Source organism: Mandrillus leucophaeus, unplaced genomic scaffold, assembly GCF_000951045.1.
Source record: "Mandrillus leucophaeus isolate KB7577 unplaced genomic scaffold, Mleu.le_1.0 Scaffold190, whole genome shotgun sequence".
In the NCBI taxonomy this organism is placed as follows: domain Eukaryota; kingdom Metazoa; phylum Chordata; class Mammalia; order Primates; family Cercopithecidae; genus Mandrillus; species Mandrillus leucophaeus.
This window is the reverse complement of record NW_012101921.1, coordinates 2,143,782-2,164,759: the sequence shown is the minus strand read 5'-3', so window position 1 is coordinate 2,164,759 and position 20,978 is coordinate 2,143,782. Positions and strand designations below refer to the sequence as shown.

General features: G+C 42.1%; 1 protein-coding gene across 1 annotated transcript in view; it reads right to left on the bottom strand.

The window, feature by feature from the left end:
- The window catches only part of MTA3 (metastasis associated 1 family, member 3), a 217,310-nt gene that overhangs the window by 165,616 nt on the left and 30,716 nt on the right, over positions 1 to 20,978 (bottom strand). The window contains exon 4 of the mRNA XM_011978218.1: positions 6,804 to 6,930. Within this exon, the coding sequence (XP_011833608.1) occupies positions 6,804 to 6,930 (127 nt within the window). The remainder of the gene's footprint in view (positions 1 to 6,803; positions 6,931 to 20,978) is intronic.

The window sequence follows — 20,978 nt, the reverse complement described above, 5'->3', positions numbered from 1 at the left end:
ATTTGACTCGAGTGTCCAAATAGAAAAATTATGTGAAAAAACAGAAAAAGAGCCTACCTAATTAACAGAAAATCAAAGAATCTACCTAATTAACAAATTACTGAGGAGTTTTCTACCTCTGATGCTTTTTAACACTTACAGTTATGTACTCATGGTAATACCGTATTTCTGGTACTTGCGCAGTGGCTCATGCCTATAATCCCAGCACTTTGGGAGGCCGAGGCAAGAGAATCACCTGAGGTCAGGAGTTGGAGACCAGCCTGACCAACATGGTGAAACCCTGTCTCCACTAAAAATACAAAACTTAGCTGGGCATGGAGGCATGTGCTGGTAATCCCAGCTACTGCGGAGGCTGAGGCAAGAGAACCGCTTGACCCTGAGAGGGAGAGGCTGCAGTGAGCCAAGATCACACCACTTCACTCCAGTTTGGGTGACAGAGTAATACTCTGTCTCAAAAAAACCCAAAAATACTGTATATCTGCAACCAAGCAGTCTGGATTCAATTTCTGAATATGCCACTTATGAGCTGTGAGCCTTTAAAAAGTTACCTAATCATTGTGTGTTTCAGTCTCCTAGTCTGTAAAATGGGGATAATAACAGGATTTACTTCACAGACACATGCACAACAATCTGAATAGTGCCTAGCAATCATAACCAGTTCACTAAATTTTAGCTTTTGTTTTGTTTTGTTTTTTGAGACGGGGTTTCGCTCTTGTCACCTAGCCTGGAGTACAATGGTGCGATCTTAGCTCACTGCAACCTCCACCTACCAGATTCAAGCAATTCTCCCGCCTCAGCCTCCGGAGGAGCTAGGATTACAGGCATGCACCACCATGCCCAGCTAATTTTTGTATTTTTAGCAGAGATGGGGTTTTGCCATGTTGGCCAGGCTGGTCTTGAACTCCTGACCTCAGGTGATCCACCCGCCCCTGACTCCCGAAGTATCGGGATTACAGGCATGAGCCACTGTGCCCAGCCAAGAGTGTTTCTTTTTTTTTTTTTTTTTTTTTAAGACAGAGTCTTGCTGTGTCACCCAGGCTAAAGTATGGTGTCACAATCATGGCTGACTATAGCCTTGAACTCCTGGGCTCAAGCAATCCTCCTACCTCAGCTTCCCAAGTACGTCTAGGACCACAGACATACGCTACCATGCCATGCTAATTTTTTCATTATTTATAGAGACAGGGTGTCCCAGTGTTGCCCAGGCTGGTCTTTAACTACTAGGCTCATGTAATCCTCCCACCTCGGCCTCTCAAAGTGCTAGGATTAGAGGCATGAGCCACTGTACCCAGCTGAATATTAGAATATTTTAAAGCCAGATTCACCATATTACACATGAGCTATATATAAGACTGGGTTATATATTAATATAATGAGTACAACAGCCCAAGCATCACAAAGCAGATAATGGAAGGGTAGGTTTCGAGATGAGATCAAAGAAATAGCTACATAACCAGCCTATCAGCCATTGCCAATTGTGAGGAGTTGTGTTGCTCATCTCAAATTTACAAATTTTCAGTCTACTTATGAATGAATGTACAATGAAGAGATATTTGTAAATCAGATGATACAAATTTAAAGTTATTGAATATTTGTGGTAAGAAAATCTATCAGGCTGGGTGCAGTGGCTCACGTCTGTAATCCCAGTACTTTGGGAGGCTGAGGCGGGCAGATCACCTGAGGTTGGGAGTTCGAGACCAGCCTGACCAACATGGAGAAACCCTGTCTCTACTAAAAATACAAAATTAGCCAGGTGTGCTGGCGCATGCCTGTAATCCCAGTCACTCGGGAGGCTGAGGCAAGAGAATCACCTGAACCCGGAAGGCAGAGGTTTCGGTGAGCCAAAGTCATGTCACTGCAATCCAGCTTGGGCAACAAGAGCAAAACTCTGTCTCAAAAAAAAACAAAAAAGAAAATCTGTTAATGAAGATATTAGTCATACACACATATTGAAACTGAATACAGTAAAATATATATGTATGACATATAGCAGCTGACATACAAGGTTTATAGTGCTTAATGTTTGCAACACATAATCTATTATTCAATGACCTCAATCACTGTGTATAAAAATGAAGCATGCTGCCTCTCACTTTCCCCCAAAAAAATGTCCCAAAGGGATACTCACTACTCAAGCCCTATCTATCTCACAAACGAGATGAATCATTAACTCTACTCCAAAAAGTCCTGAGTCCTATCCACTCTCTTCCAGTGGAATCAGAAGAAACAAAGAGTTTCTTCCCTGTCACTTTGGGAAGCGTAAGCATCTCATGAATATTATAGTTCACACACCACAAAGGAACTCAAGAATGCCTCAGTCAGTTTTTCTTCTATGTTCCAAAGAGCACCAAGGAAATTCTGGGCACTTGATAGTGTCCCTGAGAGTAAAACACCAGTATTCACCAAATTACCCTCTTTGCTGCCAAAGAACAATGGGGCTTTGGTAATTTTCTCCTTTTAGAGCCAAAAAGATAAGGCATGACTTCAACATTAGCAAAATGTCAAGACCACTCCAATGTGCACTTGTTCTACATCAGCATGTGGGTTGGTTAGCACAGCTCCATGCCTTGGCCAGGGACTGCCCCAACCCCACTCAGCTGTTTAAAAATGATGGCCACAAATGAGAAAACGTGGCTCTGCCCTATTCCTTCTCAATTTGGAAAAAAACAAAAAGCCCCAAATGTCTATGTCTCTTCATCATAATTCAAAGGAATTACCACCCGGTAAATTCACTGAGTTTCTAAGCCAGGTCCCTTGTCTCAATTATCAAGCACTTATTAAGCTCCCTAAGCTAGAATATACTCAGGAAATGTGTTCAACAGTAACTAAATGATCATGTAGACTATGTAATTTCTATGTTCAACAAAGAAGTGTCTTGATAATTATATTTTAATACACTCTGTCAGTCCTTATGGAAGATAAAAAATATATCACTAGTTTTTCCATTCCAGGCAATCTGTTAAAAGAAACCAACGTTACTCATAAACAGATTCCAAGCTATCAGGAGAGTAAATTAAAAATATACTTGCGTCTTTTAGATACATTTTTAAAACCATTTGTCAGATTCTTGTTCTGGCAAGAGTCTTAAGACTGGCCACATAACTTCTTTTTTATTTTTATTTATTTACTTATTTAAAATTTTTTTTTTTTTTGAGACAAGAGTCTCACTTGTTGCCCAGGCTGGAGTACAGTAGTGCGATCTTGGCTCACTGCAACCTTCACCTCCCAGGCTCAAACAATTCTCCTGCCTCAGCCTCCAGAGTAGCTGTGCCTCCATGCTCAGCTAATTTTTACACTTTTAGTAGAGATGAAGTTTTGCCATGTTGGCTAGGGTGGTCTCAGACTCCTGACCTAAAGTGATCCGCCTGCCTTGGCTTCCAAAGTGCTGGGATTACAGGCGTGAGCCACTACGCCCAGCCCCACATAACTTCTTAAACTTAAAATTAATCTTTATATTCTAGTGTCTTCCAATTAAATAAATGGAGGCCATGCTCGTGACTCACACCTGTAATCCCAGCACTTTGGGAGGCAGATCACTTTAGGTCAAGAGTTCAAGACCAGTCTGGTCACCACGGCAAGACACCATCTCTACAAAAAATATAAAAAATTAGCCAGGCATGGTAGCACATGCCTGTAGTCCCAGCTACTCAGGAGGCTGAGGTGGGAGGATCACTTGAGCCCAGGAGTTCAAGGCTGCAGTGAGCTATGATCATGCCACTACACTCCAGCCTAGGCAACAAAGCAGGTCCTGCACAATCAGTCAATCAATAAAAAGCGCATATGGCTCTTTAGCATCATTAGTTACACACAACCTTAACAAAATCTCAAAATATGTTTTTATGTTCCATCTCTTTGAACAAAAATTATTCACCTACTATTTTTATTTCTTGAAAAAGCATTATTGGTCGATAAAAAGACTATTCCCATTATTACCTGGCCTAACTGTCTTTTCCAGCAAATGACTTAAGTCGTACAGAATATACTAACCCTAGCAAATCTAACCATAGTGCCCCCTAACAAAAATCCTAAATAGCAGGCCATAGCAGAATGCACTTGTAGTCCCAGCCATTCAGGAGACTGAGGCAAGAGGATTGCTGGAGCTCATGACCAGCCTGGGCAACATAGCCAGCTCTATATCTCTCTATCTATCTACTATTTATCTATCTCACCTATTTATTATTTATTTCACATAGGGTCTCACTCTGTCCCTCAGGCTAGGGTGCGGTGGTATAACTGTGGCTCACAGCAGCCTGAAACTCCTGGGCTTAAGCAATCCTCCCACCTCAGCCTCCCAATTAGCTGGGACCACAGGCACACACCACCATACTTGGCTAATTTTTATATTTTTGGTAGAGACAAGGTCTTGCTCTATTGACCAGGCTGGGCTCAAACTCCCAGTATCATGCAATCCTCCTCCCACCTAGGCCTCCCAAAGACTGCATCTCAATGTAGAAAACAAAAACAAACAAAACCAAATAAAAACAATGATATGAGGTTTTCTATGTGGGTGAGGGAGTGGCTCATGTTATCTCTGAAAAGATCTGGAGAAAAATAAATTCTGTATCTTTATCACACACTTCCTGCCATAGAAGATCTCTGGGTTCATTTCTATAAAAAAGGAGTTGTGCACAAAGGTACCAGGAATTGGTGTGTGTGGGTGTGTGTGTACATGTGTATGTATGTGTAAGTACCAGAGCTTTAGAAAGTCTACAAACCTCAGCTGAGCACGGTGGCTCACGCCTGTAATCCCAGCACTCTGGAAGGCCTAGGTGGGTGGATAACGAGGTCAGGAGTTCGAGACCAGCCTGGACAACATGGTGAAACCCTGTCTCTACTAAAAAAAAATACAAAAAATTAGCTGGGCATAGTGGCATGTGCCTGTAATCCCAGCTATCTGGGAGGCTGAGGCAGGAGAACTGCTTGAACCCAGAAGGTGGAGGTTGCAGTGAGCCAAGATCACGCCACTGCATTCCAGCCTGGTGACAGAACAAGACTCCGCCTCAAAAAAAAAAAAAAAAAAGTCTACAAACCTGTCTGAACCCAAAAAGACAGACTCAGATTCAATCACAATATTGGGGGATAAAGAGGAAAAAGCAATTATTGAAATAATGCATTTTGGCTGGGCATGGTGGCTCACGCCTGTAATTCCAGCACTTTGGGAGGCTGAGGCGGACAGGTCACAAGGTCAGGAGATTGAGACCATCCGGGCAAACATGGTGAAACCCTGTCTCTACTAAAAATACAAAAAAAAAAAAATTAGCCGGCATGGTGGTGGGCACCTATACTCCCAGCTACTCAGGAGGCTGAGGCAGAAGAATGGCGTGAACCCAGGAGGCGGAGGTTGCAGTGAGCTGAGATCGTATCACTGCACTCCAGCCTGGGCGGGACAGCAAGACTCGTCTCAAAAAAAAAAAAAGAAAAAGAAAAGAAATACTGCATTTTATTTCTATGTATATAGTTTTTTTAGGACCACTATGACCAGCAGAGCTGGATAAAAGAAATAGAAATACAGATTATGAACAAAAGTTGAAGGCATTTCTTTAACCTAAGAGAGTGAAACACTGCACTTGCTCACACATCCTCACCCTGGTCACATGCTGTTGCTTTCATACACCCTATGCTCACCTGTGCCCTCTATTTGTGCCTCACACCCTCTGGAAGGCTGAGTAAGTAGCAATTCCTCCTGAAGCTTTCCTGATCGAGGGTCAGAATCTTTTGAGCTCAAACATTTTGTAATACCTCTAAGATGCACTGATTATAGATGACAATGAAAAACAGCTCAACAATATCTTAAATTTAATCACCACCAGTAGATCATAGAAAACCACCATTTTTCCTCAACAATTGCCAAAACAACAAACAAGGGGCTAGGTTTTTTCACTTTTTGTTTTTTCTGCAGTAGAAGAAGAATTTAATTAACGGAAGGGTGGTCCATGTTAGAGAACCAGAGATATTGCCCAAATCAGTCAACTATTTTCTTCACATTTGTATGCTATCAATGTATACATCAGGTGTTATTAAGGAATAATAAAGAATATAAAGTTTTCATCCCAGTGATCCTCAAAAGGAAACAAAAAGCCATACATCCTATAAGGTCAAGAGTCAACTGCCTGGGAAGCAGACTTTAGGTTCTAACCTTTGGCTTCTAATGGCTATATAATTTTCTTAGAACCTGGCAGACCAGCATTTCCCAAAATGATGTCTGCTGGATGCTCTTCTGTACCGTTCTGAAAAGATATTCAAATCAATCAGGAAAGGCCTTTTGTTGTTGTTGTTGTTTGTTTTTAAAGACAGAGCGTCACTCTGTCATCCAGGCTGGAGTGCAGTGGCACGATGTCAGCACACAGCAACCTCTGCTTCCTAGATTCAAGCAATTCTCCTGCTTCAGCCTCCTGAGTAGCTGGGATTACAGGCGCGTACCACCACACCCAGCTAATTTTTTGTATTTTTAGTAGAGATGGGGTTTCACCATGTTGGCCAGGCTGGTCTCGAATTCCTAACCTCAAATGATATACATCCGCCTCGGCCTCCCAAAGTGCTGGGATTACAGGCGTGAGCCACTGCACCTGGCCAGGAAAGTCTGTATTAAAACAAAGTTAAAATGGTTACTTTACTGGAGAACTTTTGTGGGGCTTTAATATGCTAATATACATTATAAATTTCCAACCTAAAATTTCATTATGAAGCCTTTAGCAAAGTAGTTTAAGCAAGATCCTGAGAAGAGTCTGGAAAACGCTTCAAATAAGTCTTTTGTTTTTTGGTCACTGTAGTACTGAGTACTTTAGTTCCTAAAAAGTTCTTACCTGATATGTGTTGCGGGCAGAGATTCATACTGGCGTGACAAAAAGAGTTCCCTATGTTTCAACTGATGTTTCTGCTTATCAGTCAAGTCAGCCTCAACCGTTGTTTCAGATTCTTCCTCAATTTCTTCTACACAAATAAAATTCAAAGAATTTATTAGTACAAAGCACATTATCTGTTTGGATATTGAAACAGATCAAATCAACATTTCATTCAGTATTTTCTTCAAACTAATCAATTTTAAATTTAAACATTTGCTGGGTGCAGTGGCTCACGCTTGTAATCCTAAGCAGTTTGGGAAGCTGAGGCGGATGGATCACCTGAGGTCAGGAGTTCGAGACCAGTCTGGCCAACAAGGCAAAACCCCATCTCTACTAAAAATACAAAAATTAGCCGGGCATGATGGCGGGCGCCTGTAATCCCAGCTGCTCGGGAAGCTGAAGCAGAATTGCTTGAACCCAGGGGGTGGAGGTTGCAGCCAAGATTGTACCACTACACACAAGCCTGGGTGAAAGAGCAAGATTCCGTCTCAAAAAATAATAATAATAATTAAACATTTATCTTGTCAGTTCAACTATAACCATAAAATTATCAGGGCCTCAAAGGAACAAAAACTCCAACTTAAAAATGGCAGATGGTACCCCAAAAATATACACAAGTATTACATATCAATTTAAAAATTAATTCACTTTTTTTTGGAGATAGAGTTTGCTCTGTTGCCCAGGCTGGAGGGCAGTGGTATAATCTCAGCTCACTGCAACCTCCACCACACAGGTTCAAGCAATTCTTATGCCTTAGCCTCAAGAGTAGCTGCGATTACAGGCGTACATCACCACACCTGGCTAATTTTATGTATTTTTAGTAGAGACGGGGTTACACCATGTTGGTCTTGAACTTCTGGGCTCAAGTAATCTGCTCACTTTGGCCTCTCAAAGTGCCAGGATTACAGGCATGAGCCACCACGCCCAGCCTCACAGAAGGGACTTTATCAAATATAATGCCCTTGCTGAAGCAGTTCTTTATGAATAGCATGAGGGTAATGAATGGAGTATCAGATCTTTTCTACTTTCAAACTTTTAAAACTGAATTGAAAATGAACCTTAAACAGTAACTTAGAAAAAGACTCACCTAGCTCAAAGCAAGAATAAAACAATTTAAAATTCTTTGGATGTTCTTTTTAATGAACTACTCAAAGAGAAATATAGCACTAAAAGGGCCATTTACTTGCAGGTCTAATAACATTTCACCAGTGAAGATCAATAAAGTTACTGCTGCATTGGCACTATTAGCACTAGAAAATATCACATACAAAATTATACTCTTTACCTAATTAGGATTTGACAAATTGTTGTTATATAAGACACAGCTAACTGAATTCTAATGCATACCCTACAGAGCTAAAACAGCAACCAGCTCTGCAACAGTAACAGTAAATCTTACATTCTTATATGATCCCTTGGTTCACCGTAAAAAGGACCAAAATCACTGAAATCCAACCTAACCAAAGACAAAAATCACCACAATGGCATCTCTTCATGTAGATCACTAATGAAAACCACTTTTTAAAATTTACCAGTTAAATTTCAAATTTCATTTATGTATTTGTATAATTATTTTTTAGACGGAGTCTCGCTCTGTCACCCAGGCTGGAGTGCAGTGGCACAATCTCGGCTCACTGCAACCTCCATCTCCTGGGTTCAAGTGATTCTCCTGCCTCAGCCTCCTGAGTAGCTGGGATTACAGGCATGTGCCAACACACCTGGCTAATTTTTGTATTTTTAGTAGAGACAGGGTTTCACCATGTTGCCCAGGCTGACCTCGAACTCCTGAGCTCAAGTAATCTGTAAACCTTAGTGTGAGATAAATCGACTATTAGTGTGGATGAAGAGTAAAGAGAATTCAGAAGATAAATTTAAAGTTGGACAGGCCAGGTATGATGGCTTATGCCTGCAATCCCAGCACTTTGGGAGGCTAAGGCAAGCGGATCGCTTGAGCACAGGAGTTCAAGACCAACCTGGGCAACGTCTCTACAAAAAATACAAAAAGTAGCCAAGCCCGTGGTCCCAGCTACTTAGAGACTGATGTAAGAGGATCACTTGAGCCCAGGAGGCGGAGGGTGCTGAGCCGAGATCGCACCATTGCACTCCAGCCTGGGCAATACAGCAAGACCCTACCTTGAAATAAATAAATAAATAAGGTTGAACAATGCCTCTGAGCCAGAGTCTGATCCATGAGACTCTCGCTCATCTCCAGGGGGAGACTCCTCTTTGCTACAAAGCAGCACCCATATATGCTTAAGGTACTTCACAATAGGCCTTGCTCTACTCTACAGTTATCTGATTTCACTGCATCCCTTGAGAACAATGACAGGTCACTTATCTTTGTATCCACCCTATTTTACTTGTGGGGTAAAAGTGAACCTCAAGAAACATTCAGAGCAGACCAAGTAAGATTTATCAAGCAACACTAACTTCAGCAGCTGCAAGGATAGACTCAAAAAGTTACAGCATAAAACACAGCACAACATAAACAACAAGTTACTGTAAAAGGGGCTTTATTTTTCACATTTCATTCTAGTGCTTTTCAAAATTCTTCTTTCAAGATTTAACACAAAGTGGGAGAGAAACTAAACTTAAGAGCCACACTTGAGGCCGGGCGCAGTGGCTCGCTCATGCCTGTAATCCCAGCACTTTGGGAGGCCGAGACGGGCAGATCACCTGAGGTCAGGAGTTTGAGACCAGCCTGGCCAACATGGTGAAACCCCGTCTCTACTAAAAGTACAAAATATTAGCTGGGCGTAGTGGCAGGTGCCTGTAATCTCAGCTACTCTGGAGGCTGAGGCAGGAGAATTGCTTGAACCCAGGAGACAGAGGCTGCAGTAAGCCAAGATCACGCCATTGCACTCCAGCCTGGGTGACAAGAGTGAAACTCTGTTTCAAAAAAAAAAGAAAAAAAGAAAATTGTGCTGACCTCAAAGACGCCCTGGAAAGAATTTTAGGAACTGCTGAGCTAAATGCAAAAGAAATCTTACCTAAAAGTATATATTAAATGAAAACCAAAAACTGGCTAAGTAAGAGTTTTTTACTTTACTGACTTTAAGAAATTTATCACAGAAATTTTATTTTCACAGTGTTGAGATACAAGGACTCATAAGTTATTCGATAGCAAATCAGGATCCCATCAGAAATTTAAGCTATTTCTGCTTTACATTTATTCAAAGAACACTGCATCTGGCAAAAGCTGCCCAATACTATAATAAATTCCAAGTCCATCTGGAATTTTATATGGTCTCAACATGCCACTGTACTATTTTTCACTTGCTATTAATTTTAAAACAAAGAATCAGAACCAAGTTATCTAGCAGCAACAGAGCACCATCCATCCTCTAATTCATTAACACCCCAGCAAGCAGCTTCCTAAAACACAATTTATATTTCTCCAGTTTTGATAAAAAGGCCTCAATAACTTCCAACCAACCACCATTAGGGTAAAAACTAAACTTTCATGGCTTGTACATCTAACAATCTGCCTAGCCACATGTTTCAACAAGGATCTGTGTCCTCCCTTCCACCCTACCTCCAGCCAAAAAAAAAAAAAAAGGAAATTTATTGATGTGCCGACCAACGTGTTCTGGGGCTATCTATGAGGAAGACATAAAAGTCCTACCCTGAATTACAGTCCACCCCGGATTCCAGGCAAGAATATATACCTTTAGATGTAGTGAGTACCATAAAATTATGCGGCATACTCTGGAAGCATGACGGAGGAAATTCACGTAGCTTGATGAGCCAGCAGAGGCTTCTCCAAAGAAATCAGTTTGCACGGACACCAGAAGGGAAAGGGAGTGGATGGCCGGGCCCCTGTCTTTGGTAATTAGAGAACACATCTCTGGATAAGGATAGCCTAGGTATCTGTACTTGGGCTTGGTTTGACTGTGGGAATTTACTGCTTTTCCCTTCACATCCTGCTAACTCACCTAAAAACCTCATTAGGGGTGCCTCCCGGTTTTAAAGCTCAAAGTCCCCCATTTAGAGAACCCCTCAGTCCCCAGCAAATGAGGACAGTTGATCACCCTAGCCTTCATACTACCCAAATGAAGCATTAAACTTAAGGTACCATAATAGCTAAAATTTAAAAGACTGAAAGAACACAGACCAACTGGAGTTCTCATACATTAACAGAGGAAGTGAAAAATCGGTCCAACCACTTTGGGAATCTGTTCGGCAAAATCCACTCAAGTAAAATTTCTGTGACAAGTTTCTTCCCCTACATGAACCAACGATGTTTCTCCTAGGTAATTACCCAAGAGAAATGAGAGCTTAAGTACACCAAAAGACCTATACATGAATGTTCATAGCAGCTTTATTTGCAGCAGCCAAAAACTGGAAATAAGCCAAATGTTCAGTAATAGGAGAACAACAACTAAGGCTGGGTACGGTGGCTCACGCCTGTAATCCCAGCACTTTGGGAGGCCGAGGCAGGCGGACAGCTTGAGCCCAGGAGATCCAGACCAGCCTAGGCAACAGGACGAAACCCCATCTCTACAAAAAGATACAAAAATTAGGACTGGGCACAGTGGCTCACACCTGTAATCCCAACACTTTGGGGGGGCGAGGTGGGTGGATCACCTGAGGTCAGGAGTTCGAGACCAGCCTGGCCAACATGGCAAGACCCCATCTCTACTAAAAATATAAAAATTCGCCGGGCAAGGTGGCAGGTGGCTGTAATCCCAGCTACTCAGGAGGCTGAGGTGGGAGAACTGCTTGAACCCGGGAGGTGGAGGTTGCAGTGAGCCAAGATCGTGCCACTGCACTCCAGTCTGGGCAACAGAGCAAGCCTCCATGGGGTCGGACAAAAATAGCTGGCAGTGGTGGTGCACACCTGAAATCCTAGCTACTCCAGAGGCTGATGCAGGAGAATTACTTGAACCTGAGAGGTGGAAGTTGCAGTGAGCTGAGATTGCAACACTGCGAGACTCTGTTTCAAAAAAAAAAATTACGTGGGCTTGGTGGCATGCACCTATAGTCCCAGCTACTCAGGAGGCCAAGGTGGGAGAATCCTTCGAACCTGGAAGTTCAAAACTGACCCAAGCAATATAGTAACACCTCGTCTCTACAAAACAAAACTTAGAAAGTTAGTCGTGTGGTGGCACGCACCAGCGAGAGGATCAATTGATAGAGACCCTGCCTCAAAACAATAACAACAACAACAAAACAGACAAGACAGTGCTCAGTGTTTACACAGTGTTGTGGGCAGTATTAATTTACAAACAGTCACGCTGGAAAAACTTACAGTTCATGGTGTATTGGGTAGACTACACAGAAAGGTCTTGCCTCTGCAAGAGGGAATAATTAAGCCCCAGGCTGGGTACTGCTCCACACTCAACAAATCATAGATGCGACAACCAAACATCAGGCTGTTTCCAAGTAACTTAAATGCATCCCAGAACAAAGTTCAAGTTGATTTATAAGAACAAAAAATGGAGGCCGGGCGCGGTGGCTCAAGCCTGTAATCCCAGCACTTTGGGAGGCCGAGACGGGCGGATCACGAGGTCAGGAGATCGAGACCATCCTGGCGAACACGGTGAAACCCCGTCTCTACTAAAAAAATACAAAAAACTAGCCGGGCGAGGTGGCGGGCGCCTGTAGTCCCAGCTACTCAGGAGGCTGAGGCAGGAGAATGGCGTGAACCCGGGAGGCGGAGCTTGCAGTGAGCTGAGATCCGGCCACTGCACTCCAGCCTGGGCGACAGAGCGAGACTCCGTCTCAAAAAAAAAAAAAAAAAAACAAGAACAAAAAATGGGTCGGGCACAGTGACCCACACCTTAATCCCAGCACTTTGGGAGGCCAAGGCAGGTGGATCGTGAGGTCAAGAGATGGAGACCATCCTGGACAACATAGTGAAACCCCATCTCCACTAAAAATACAAAAATTAGCTGGGTGTGGTGGCGTGTGCCTATAATCCCAGCTACTCGGGAGGCTGAGGCAGAAGAAACACCTGAAGCCGGGAGGCGGAGGTTTCAGTGAGCCAAGATTGTGCTACTAACCTCAAGCCTAAGCGACAGAGCATGACTCAATCTCAAAAAAAAAAAAAAAAAAAAAATACAGAGACAAAGCCTACTCAGCAAATAAAAGTTGTAAAAGAAATGAATCATTGAGCTGATCACAGTGGCTCACGTCTGTAATCCCAGCACTTTGGGAGGCTGAGGCAAATGGATCACTTGAGGTCAGGAGTGAGACCAGCCTGGTCAATATGGCGCAACCCCATCTCTATCAAAAATACAAAAATTAGCCAGGCGTGGTGGCACGTCCCTGTAATCCCAGCTACTAGGAGACTGAGGCAGGAGAATCGCTTGAACCCAGGAGGCAGACGTTGCAGTGAGCCAAGATCACACCATTGCACTCCTGCCTGGACAACAGAGCAAGATTGTTTCAAAAAAAAAAAAAAGAGAGAAATGAAATGAATCACTGAGTTATACACTGAATGAACCATTAACAGATACACTGTGTTCGTAGACTGGAATACTTTATATTGTTAAGATATAAATTCTCTCCGATTTCATTGATGTATTCAACAAAGTTTTGGCCAGGCACAGTGGCTCACGCTGTAATCCTAGCACTTTGGGAGGCCGAGGCAGGCAGATCACCTGAGGTCAGGAGTTCGAGACCACCCGGCCAACATGGTAAAACCCGATCTCTACTAAAAATACAAAAATTAGCCAGGAATGGTGGCGCACGCCTGTAGCCCCAGCTACTTGGGAGGCTGAGGCAGGAGAATTACTTGAACCTGGGAGACAGAGGTTGCAGTGAGCCAAGATCACACCACTGCACTCCAGCCTGGGCGACAGAGCAAGACTCGGTCTCAAAACAAAACAAACACGGGCCTGAATGGGAAAGGGGATGCAAAAAAAATAATAATTAGTTAATGAAAAGAAACATGGGCCATATATACTATAGGATGTAACCTTTTTCAAACCTTTAACCAGTTTGGAAACCAAAAGTCAGAAAATTTATAGTCTACCATGGACAAAATGGAAACAAGAATCAGCTGGAGGGTAAAGGATTATAACTTCACTTCCTGCAACCATCTGCTATAGTACATTTCATTCTGGGAGCCCTTCACTAACAAATTTCTTATAATCCTGTTGCCCTTCCCCATTTACAGTTGTTTATATGAAAAGACAGACAACCATAAACAAGTTTTTTAAAAAGTCTTGAAATGGAAAACATTTCCGTAACTGTATAGACAACACAGTAGTCTGAAAACCACCTAAACAAAAGAAGAAATGAAACTCCTTAAGCTACAAAAACTCACCAAATGAGTCAACCATATTACACCTTAATGACAAAAAGAAAATTAAGCAAAAAAAGGAAATAAAATCTTTTATTTTGTTATCTTTAGGGATACCTTTACAACATCTTAACCTTGAATAATTTTCTAGCACGGTGAAATTAATTCCTGTCAGGAGCTGCAGTTTCACCCATATGAATTACCGCTACTCTTAAATGTAAAGCAAGTTTGGCTAGTCAACTATTTTTATAATGTTGCTAGAAAGACTCACAAATCCCCATAATATGAAAATATGTGTGCGGCTTTAAAGACTCACAGAAGTCTTACAAACATGGACACGATGCAACACTGGCTCAGGAAAAACTTGCGGAAAGGAACTGGCATGAGGTGCACTGAAAGGATATGGGACATCAGCCACTGTCCTGAGCCCTGAGTTGTCACTACTAGCAAACGAAGTTGAAAAGGAGAGCAGCCACGACCAGTCTCCACATTCCTAGGTATCAAGAAACGGGCAGAGTGAACTGAGGCTTCAGGTGACCATTTTCCAACTTCCTGGCTGCAAGGGACAACTGAAAATGCATGCCACTAGCATAACTCTAGAGAAGCCTCCAGTGGCACCCACTTCCCTTGTATGTCAAGGCTTCTGTGTTAATGTGAAAGTCCTCCAGGGGGCCCAGTCAAAGCTACTGTTTTCTGCGTATCTTATGATCTGTAGGGGCTGTTACTCATTTAATTCACTACAAAAACCCTCAACACAGGAAGGGTAATAAGGTAGAAAGTACTAATGAGTCCCTTGTAAAGATAAAGGCTCAACAAGGTTAATTTATCTGCCCCATAATGCCACATTATACAAACATATAACAAAATGCAGTATAATATTTATCTTATCCAAAATAAATGTTAAGTAGATAAACAAAACATACAAAAGAATCATTTAGAGGACAGGATACTAATCCAGTTAGGTGACCTTAGACCTAACCAAGGACTCAACCAAAAAATAGAGAGGGTTTAAACAGATTACATATAAGGTCCTCACAGGTCTAAAATTCTGTGATTTGGAATGCTAAATGAAAAATACTTGGGACTACCTAAATATAGAGGCAATATATTAAGTTAAAAGCACTAGTTAGAAATAGAAGTAGTGGAGGCCGGGTGTGGTGGCTCATGCCTGTAATCCCAGCACTTTGGGAGGTGAAGGCGGCTGGATCACGAGGTCAGGAGATGGAGACCATTCTAACACACTGAAACCCCGTCTCTAATAAAAATACAAAAAATTAGCCAGGTGTGGTGGCAATAGTCGCAGCTACTCAGGAGGCTAAGGCAGGAGAATCGCTTGAACCTGGAGGAAGGTGGGGGTTGCAGTGAGCCAAGATCACGCCACTGCACTCCAGCCTGGGCAAGACAGCAAGACTCCGTTTCAAAAAAAAAAAAAAAGAAAGAAAGAAATAGAAGTGTAGCAAAAAGATCCGGAATTCAGTGCATGTACACTATACTTCAATAAAAATATATTTTTTAAAAAAGATAACTTGGCCAGCCACAGTAGTTCATGCCTGTAATCCTAACACTTTGGGAGGCTAAAGTGGGCAGATCGCTTCACCCCAGGAGTTCAAGACCAGCCTGGGCAACATGGCAAAACCCTGTCTCTACAAAAGGATACAAAAATTAACCAGACACGATGGCACGCAACTGTAGTCCCAGCTACTCAGGAGGCTGAAGCAGGAGGATCAGTTGAGCCTGGGAGACAGAGGTTGCAGTAAGCTGAGATGGTGCCACTGCACTCCAGCCTGAGTAACAGAGCAAGATCCCATCTCAAAAAAAAAAAAAAAAAAAAAAAAAAAAGGGCAACAGCCGGGTGAGGTGGCTCACGCCTGTAATCCCAGCACTTTGGGAGGCTAAGGTGGGCGGAGACCAGCCTGGCCAATATGGTAAAACCCATCTCTACTAAAAATACAAAAATTAGCCAGGCGTGGTAGTGCACGCCTGTAATCCCAGTAACTCAAGAGGCTGAGGCAGGAGAATCGCTTGAACCGAAGAGGCAGGGATTGCAGTGAGCCAAGATCATGCCACTGCACTCCAGCCTGGACAACAGAGCGAGACTCTGTCTCAAAAAAAAAAAAAAGGATAACTTGTCAGCCAGGTGCAGTGTAATCCCAACACCTTGGGAGGCTTAGGCAGCAGGATCATGTGAAACCAGTACTTTGAGACCAGCCTGGGCAACACGGTGAGACCCCATTTCTATAAAAAATAATAGTAATATTTTAAAAAGATGGCCGGGTGTGGTGGCTGACGCTTGTAATCCCAATTCTTTGGGAGGCCGAGGCGGGTGGATTGCCTGAGCTCAGGAGTTCTAAACCAGCCTGGGCAACAAGGTGTCTCTACTAAAATACAAAAAAAATAATTTGCCAGGTAATGCAGCATGCGCCTGTTGTCCCAGCTACTCAGGAGCCTGAGGGAGGAGAATTGCTTGAACCCGGGAGGCAGAGGTTACAGTGAGCCAAGATCACACCACTGCACTCCAGTCTGGGCAACAAAGCAAGACTCTGTCTCCAAAAAAAAAAAGATAACTTGTGGAAAATTTTAGATTAGCTACGTCAACTATAAAAATGATTTTCATTCTGTAAGTCCACAGACAGCAAAAAAAAAAAAAAAAAAATTAGGATTTTCAACCAACTAGTCACACGAAAATATACAACGTGAGCCTGTATTCTTCCAGACCACAAATTAAGCCACACAATTACAGAAGTAAAGCAAACACAAAGGCTTTCTAAAAAGCTTAAGAACATCTAATTGCTGGATTGCCTCATTTAATGATCAATAAGCAATGTGACATCAATTTTAAAGTAGTAATATAGTACTTGCTTTGTTTACAAAAAATATAAACCATTAACATTCAGAAGACCAGATCAATAAGAAAATGTATATCATAAAACATAATTAACTTGTCAAATAATAAACCTTTGTAATATTTACAGTTGATAATAATCTGGTTAATGCGACACAAACTTGCCATAATTGCCAATTACAAAATGTCACTTACAAAAATAAAAACTCTATAAAATAGCAAGAGAAAAATGTCCTTTTAAATGAAAGTTGATTACTTTAATGCTGTGATAAAAAAATAGATTTTATGCCAACTCCAATCAAGGGGTAACAGCCGGCTAGAAAGGACCAAGTGTGCCCAAGGGCAGAGTAAGGACTCAGTATCTTGGCTGGGCCCTGGCTGCAAAAGGAGAGTAGCAGGCTGACTGAGGTCTATGTGCCTACACACTTCACAGACTAAGAAACAAAAAGCCATGGGCTATGTTCTCAAAATGTAAAATGTTATAAAAAAATACAACACACATCTTAAAAATCAACTATGTTTAGCTTTATTCCTAATAAAATTTGGACTGAAGTACAAAATTAGAAACAAGAAAAAGTTTTTCAAATGTCAGGATGACCTTTTATTGTTCTGTTCTTTTCCCTCCTCTCTTTAGTATTTCTCTTGGAAGTATTAAGATTTCAAAAAATGGGCAGAATGAATCACAGACAGATGCTTTCAGAAACTTGGATGAAGACATATATAATATAAGATGGACTTCACTTACATGTAGAGTAAAATGGACTTACATGTAAAAGCATTTAGATTAAGTGTCTGGTATTATTAGCTCCTACTATTAGCTCCTACTATTATTGTTAAATCATTATTATAACTTTTTACTAAGTTATAAGTTACTAAGTAAAAAGTTACAATAATAATTTTTAAAGTTTTTTCCAGTCCTATGTGATCTGAAAAAATATATATACACACCAATACCATTTACTTAAACATGGGAAGGTAGAGGACAAGGAAAGAAGAAAATCTAAGTGAAATGTATTTCCTTGTTCTAATAGAAGTAGCCACGGAAAAATGTAAGGTTAAACACGTCAGTTTACAATTAGGAATATCTGCTTTACTTCCTTTATTGGAGTAACTAAAGGTTTCTTTTACTTTTTCCCCCCACAAATTAATTTAGCAAAAGTTAAACTCAAAATAGGCAAAGAATATAAACAGTTCACAGAAAAGGACATACATATGGCCTTTTAAAAATATAAAAAGATGTTCCACTTCACTCATAAGAAATTTAAGATACAATCCCACCAAGGAACCATTTTTAATCTGTAAGATTAGTAAAGATTTAAAAACTTAATCCTAGACCTCGTGTGGTGGCTCATGCCTGTAATCCCGGCACTTTGGGAGTCTGAGTTGGGTGGATCACCTGAGGTCAGGAGTTCGAGAGCAGCCTGGCCAACATGGTGAAACTAAAAACACAAAAAATTAGCCAGGCATGGTAGTGCACACCTGTAATTCCAGCTATTCAGGAGACTGAGGCATAAGAATCGCTTGAGCCCGGGAGGCAGAGGTTGCTATGAGCTGAGATCATGTCATTGCACTCCAGCCTGGGGACTCTGTCTTTAAAAAAAAAAAAAAAGGCGGGGGTGGCCCTGGCACTGTGGCTCCCTCCTAGCACTTTGGGAGGCCGAGGCAGGTGGATTATCTGAAGTCAGGAGTTCAAGACCAGCCTGGCTAACATGGTGAAACCCCATCTCTACTAAAAATACAAAAATTAGCCAGGCGTGGTAGTGTGCACCTGCAAGCCCAGCTACTCGGGAGACTGAGGCAGGAGAATCGCTTGAACCTGGGAGGCAGAAGTTGCAGTGAGCCAAGATCATGCCACTGCACTCCAGCCTGGGCAACAAAGGGAGACTCCATCTCAAAAAAAAAAAAAAAAACTTAATCCTATACTGGTAAGAGTCGAAGGAGGGAATGGGCACTCATTCATTGCTGGTAGGTGTAAACTGGAACAATATCTGAGACAATTAATTTGGTAATATCTGTCAAAATCACAATGCATAAAACCATTTATTTTTTATAGCGAAAAATAAACGGGGTCTTGCTATGTTGCCCAGGCTGCTGAAATGTAGTGGCTATTCACAGGTTCCACTGTAGTGCACAGAGCAAAACTCCATCTCAATAAATAAAGAAATAAAGACTCCATCTCAATAAATAAATAAAGATAGATGCCATAGTCCTCCGAGTACTAAATGACATATATACTCACCCACCACATGACATTTAAGTCAACAGCAAATCACAAATATGAACAACAGTCCCATAAGGTTATAATGAAGCTGAAAAACTCCAACTGCCCAGTGACACTATAGTGGTAATGTCATGGCACAAAGCATGACTCCCATGTCTGTGATGATACTGGTATAAACAAACCTACTGTATTGCCCATCAAATAAATGTACAGCACATACAATTATATACAGTACTAACACTTGACATAGATAATTACTATGTTACTGATTTATGTATTTATTATACTATACTTTTTTTTTTTTTTTTTTTGACACAGAGTCTTGCTCTGTCACCCAGGCTGGAGTGCAGTAGCACGATGTTGGTCAGACTGGTCTCAACTTCCTGACCTCAAGTGATCCGCCTGCCTCGGCCTCCCACAGTGCTGAGATTACAGGTATGAGCCACTGCATCTGGCCAATATACTATACTTTTTATTGTCGTTTTAATTTAATTTTATTTTATTTTGAGATAGAGTCTCACTCTGTTGCCAAGGCTGGAGTACAGTGACATGATCTCGGCTCACTGCAACCACCACCTCCTGGGTTCAAGCAATTCTCCTGCCTCAGTCTCCCAAGTAGTTGGGATTACAGGTCCATGCCACCCCACCCAGCTAACTTTTGTATTTTTTAGTAGAGACAGGGTTTCACCATGTTGGCCAGGCTGGTCTTGAACTCCTGACCTCAACTGATCCCTCCACCTCAGCCTCCCAAAGTGGTAGGATTACAGACGTGAGCCACCACACCTGTCCTATTGTTGTCTTAGGGTGTATTCTTTCTACTTACTAAGGAAAAAAGGTTAACTGTAAAGCAGCCCCAGACAGGTCCTTCAGAAGGTATTCCAAAAGAAGGAATTGTTATCAAAGATGACAGCTCCGTGTGTGTGAGTGTTCCTGAAGACCTTCCAGGGGGACAAGATGTGGACTAAGAAGACAGTGATACTGATGATCCTGACCCTGTGTAGACCTAAGCTAACATATGTTTATGTTTGCATTGTCAATAAAAAAGTTTAAAAAGTGAAAATGACTTTTTTTGACACAGGGTCTCCATCTGTACACCAGGCTTGAGTGCACTGGTGCAAACACAGCTCACTGCAGCCTCAAACTCCCAGGCTCAAGCAAAACTCCTGCCTAAACCTCCCGAGCAGCTGGGACCACAGGTGCATGCCGCCACACCCAGCTGATTTTTAAATATTTTGTAGAGACGGAGTCTTGTTATGTTGCTCAAGCTGGTCTTAAACTCCTGAGCTCAAGTGATCCTTCCATCTCAACCTCCCAAAGTGCTGGGATTACAGGTACGAGCTGCTATGCCCAGCCATAAATGAATTGTTTTTTGTTTGTTTGTTTTTTGAGATAGAATCTCACTCTGTCTCCCAGTCTAGAGTGCAGAGGCATGATCTCAGCTCACTGCAACCTCTGCCTCCTGGGCTCAACCAATCCTCCTGCCTCAGTCTCCCTAGTAGCTGGGACTACAGGTATATACCACCAAACCTGGCTAATTTTTATATTTTTAGTAGAAACAGGGTTTCACAATGTTGCCCAGGCTGGTCTCCAACTCCTGGGCTCAAGCAATCTGCCTGCCTCAGCCTCCCAAAGTGCTGGGATTACAGGTGTGAGTCACTGCACCTGGCCAAATGAATTTTTCTTAATAGGAAAAAAGCTTAAGGCCGGGCGCGATGGCTCATGCCTGTAATCCCAGCACTTTGGCAGGCCAAGGTGGGTGGATCACAAGGTCAAGAGATAGAGACCATCCTGGCCAACATGGTGAAACCCCATCTCTACTAAAAA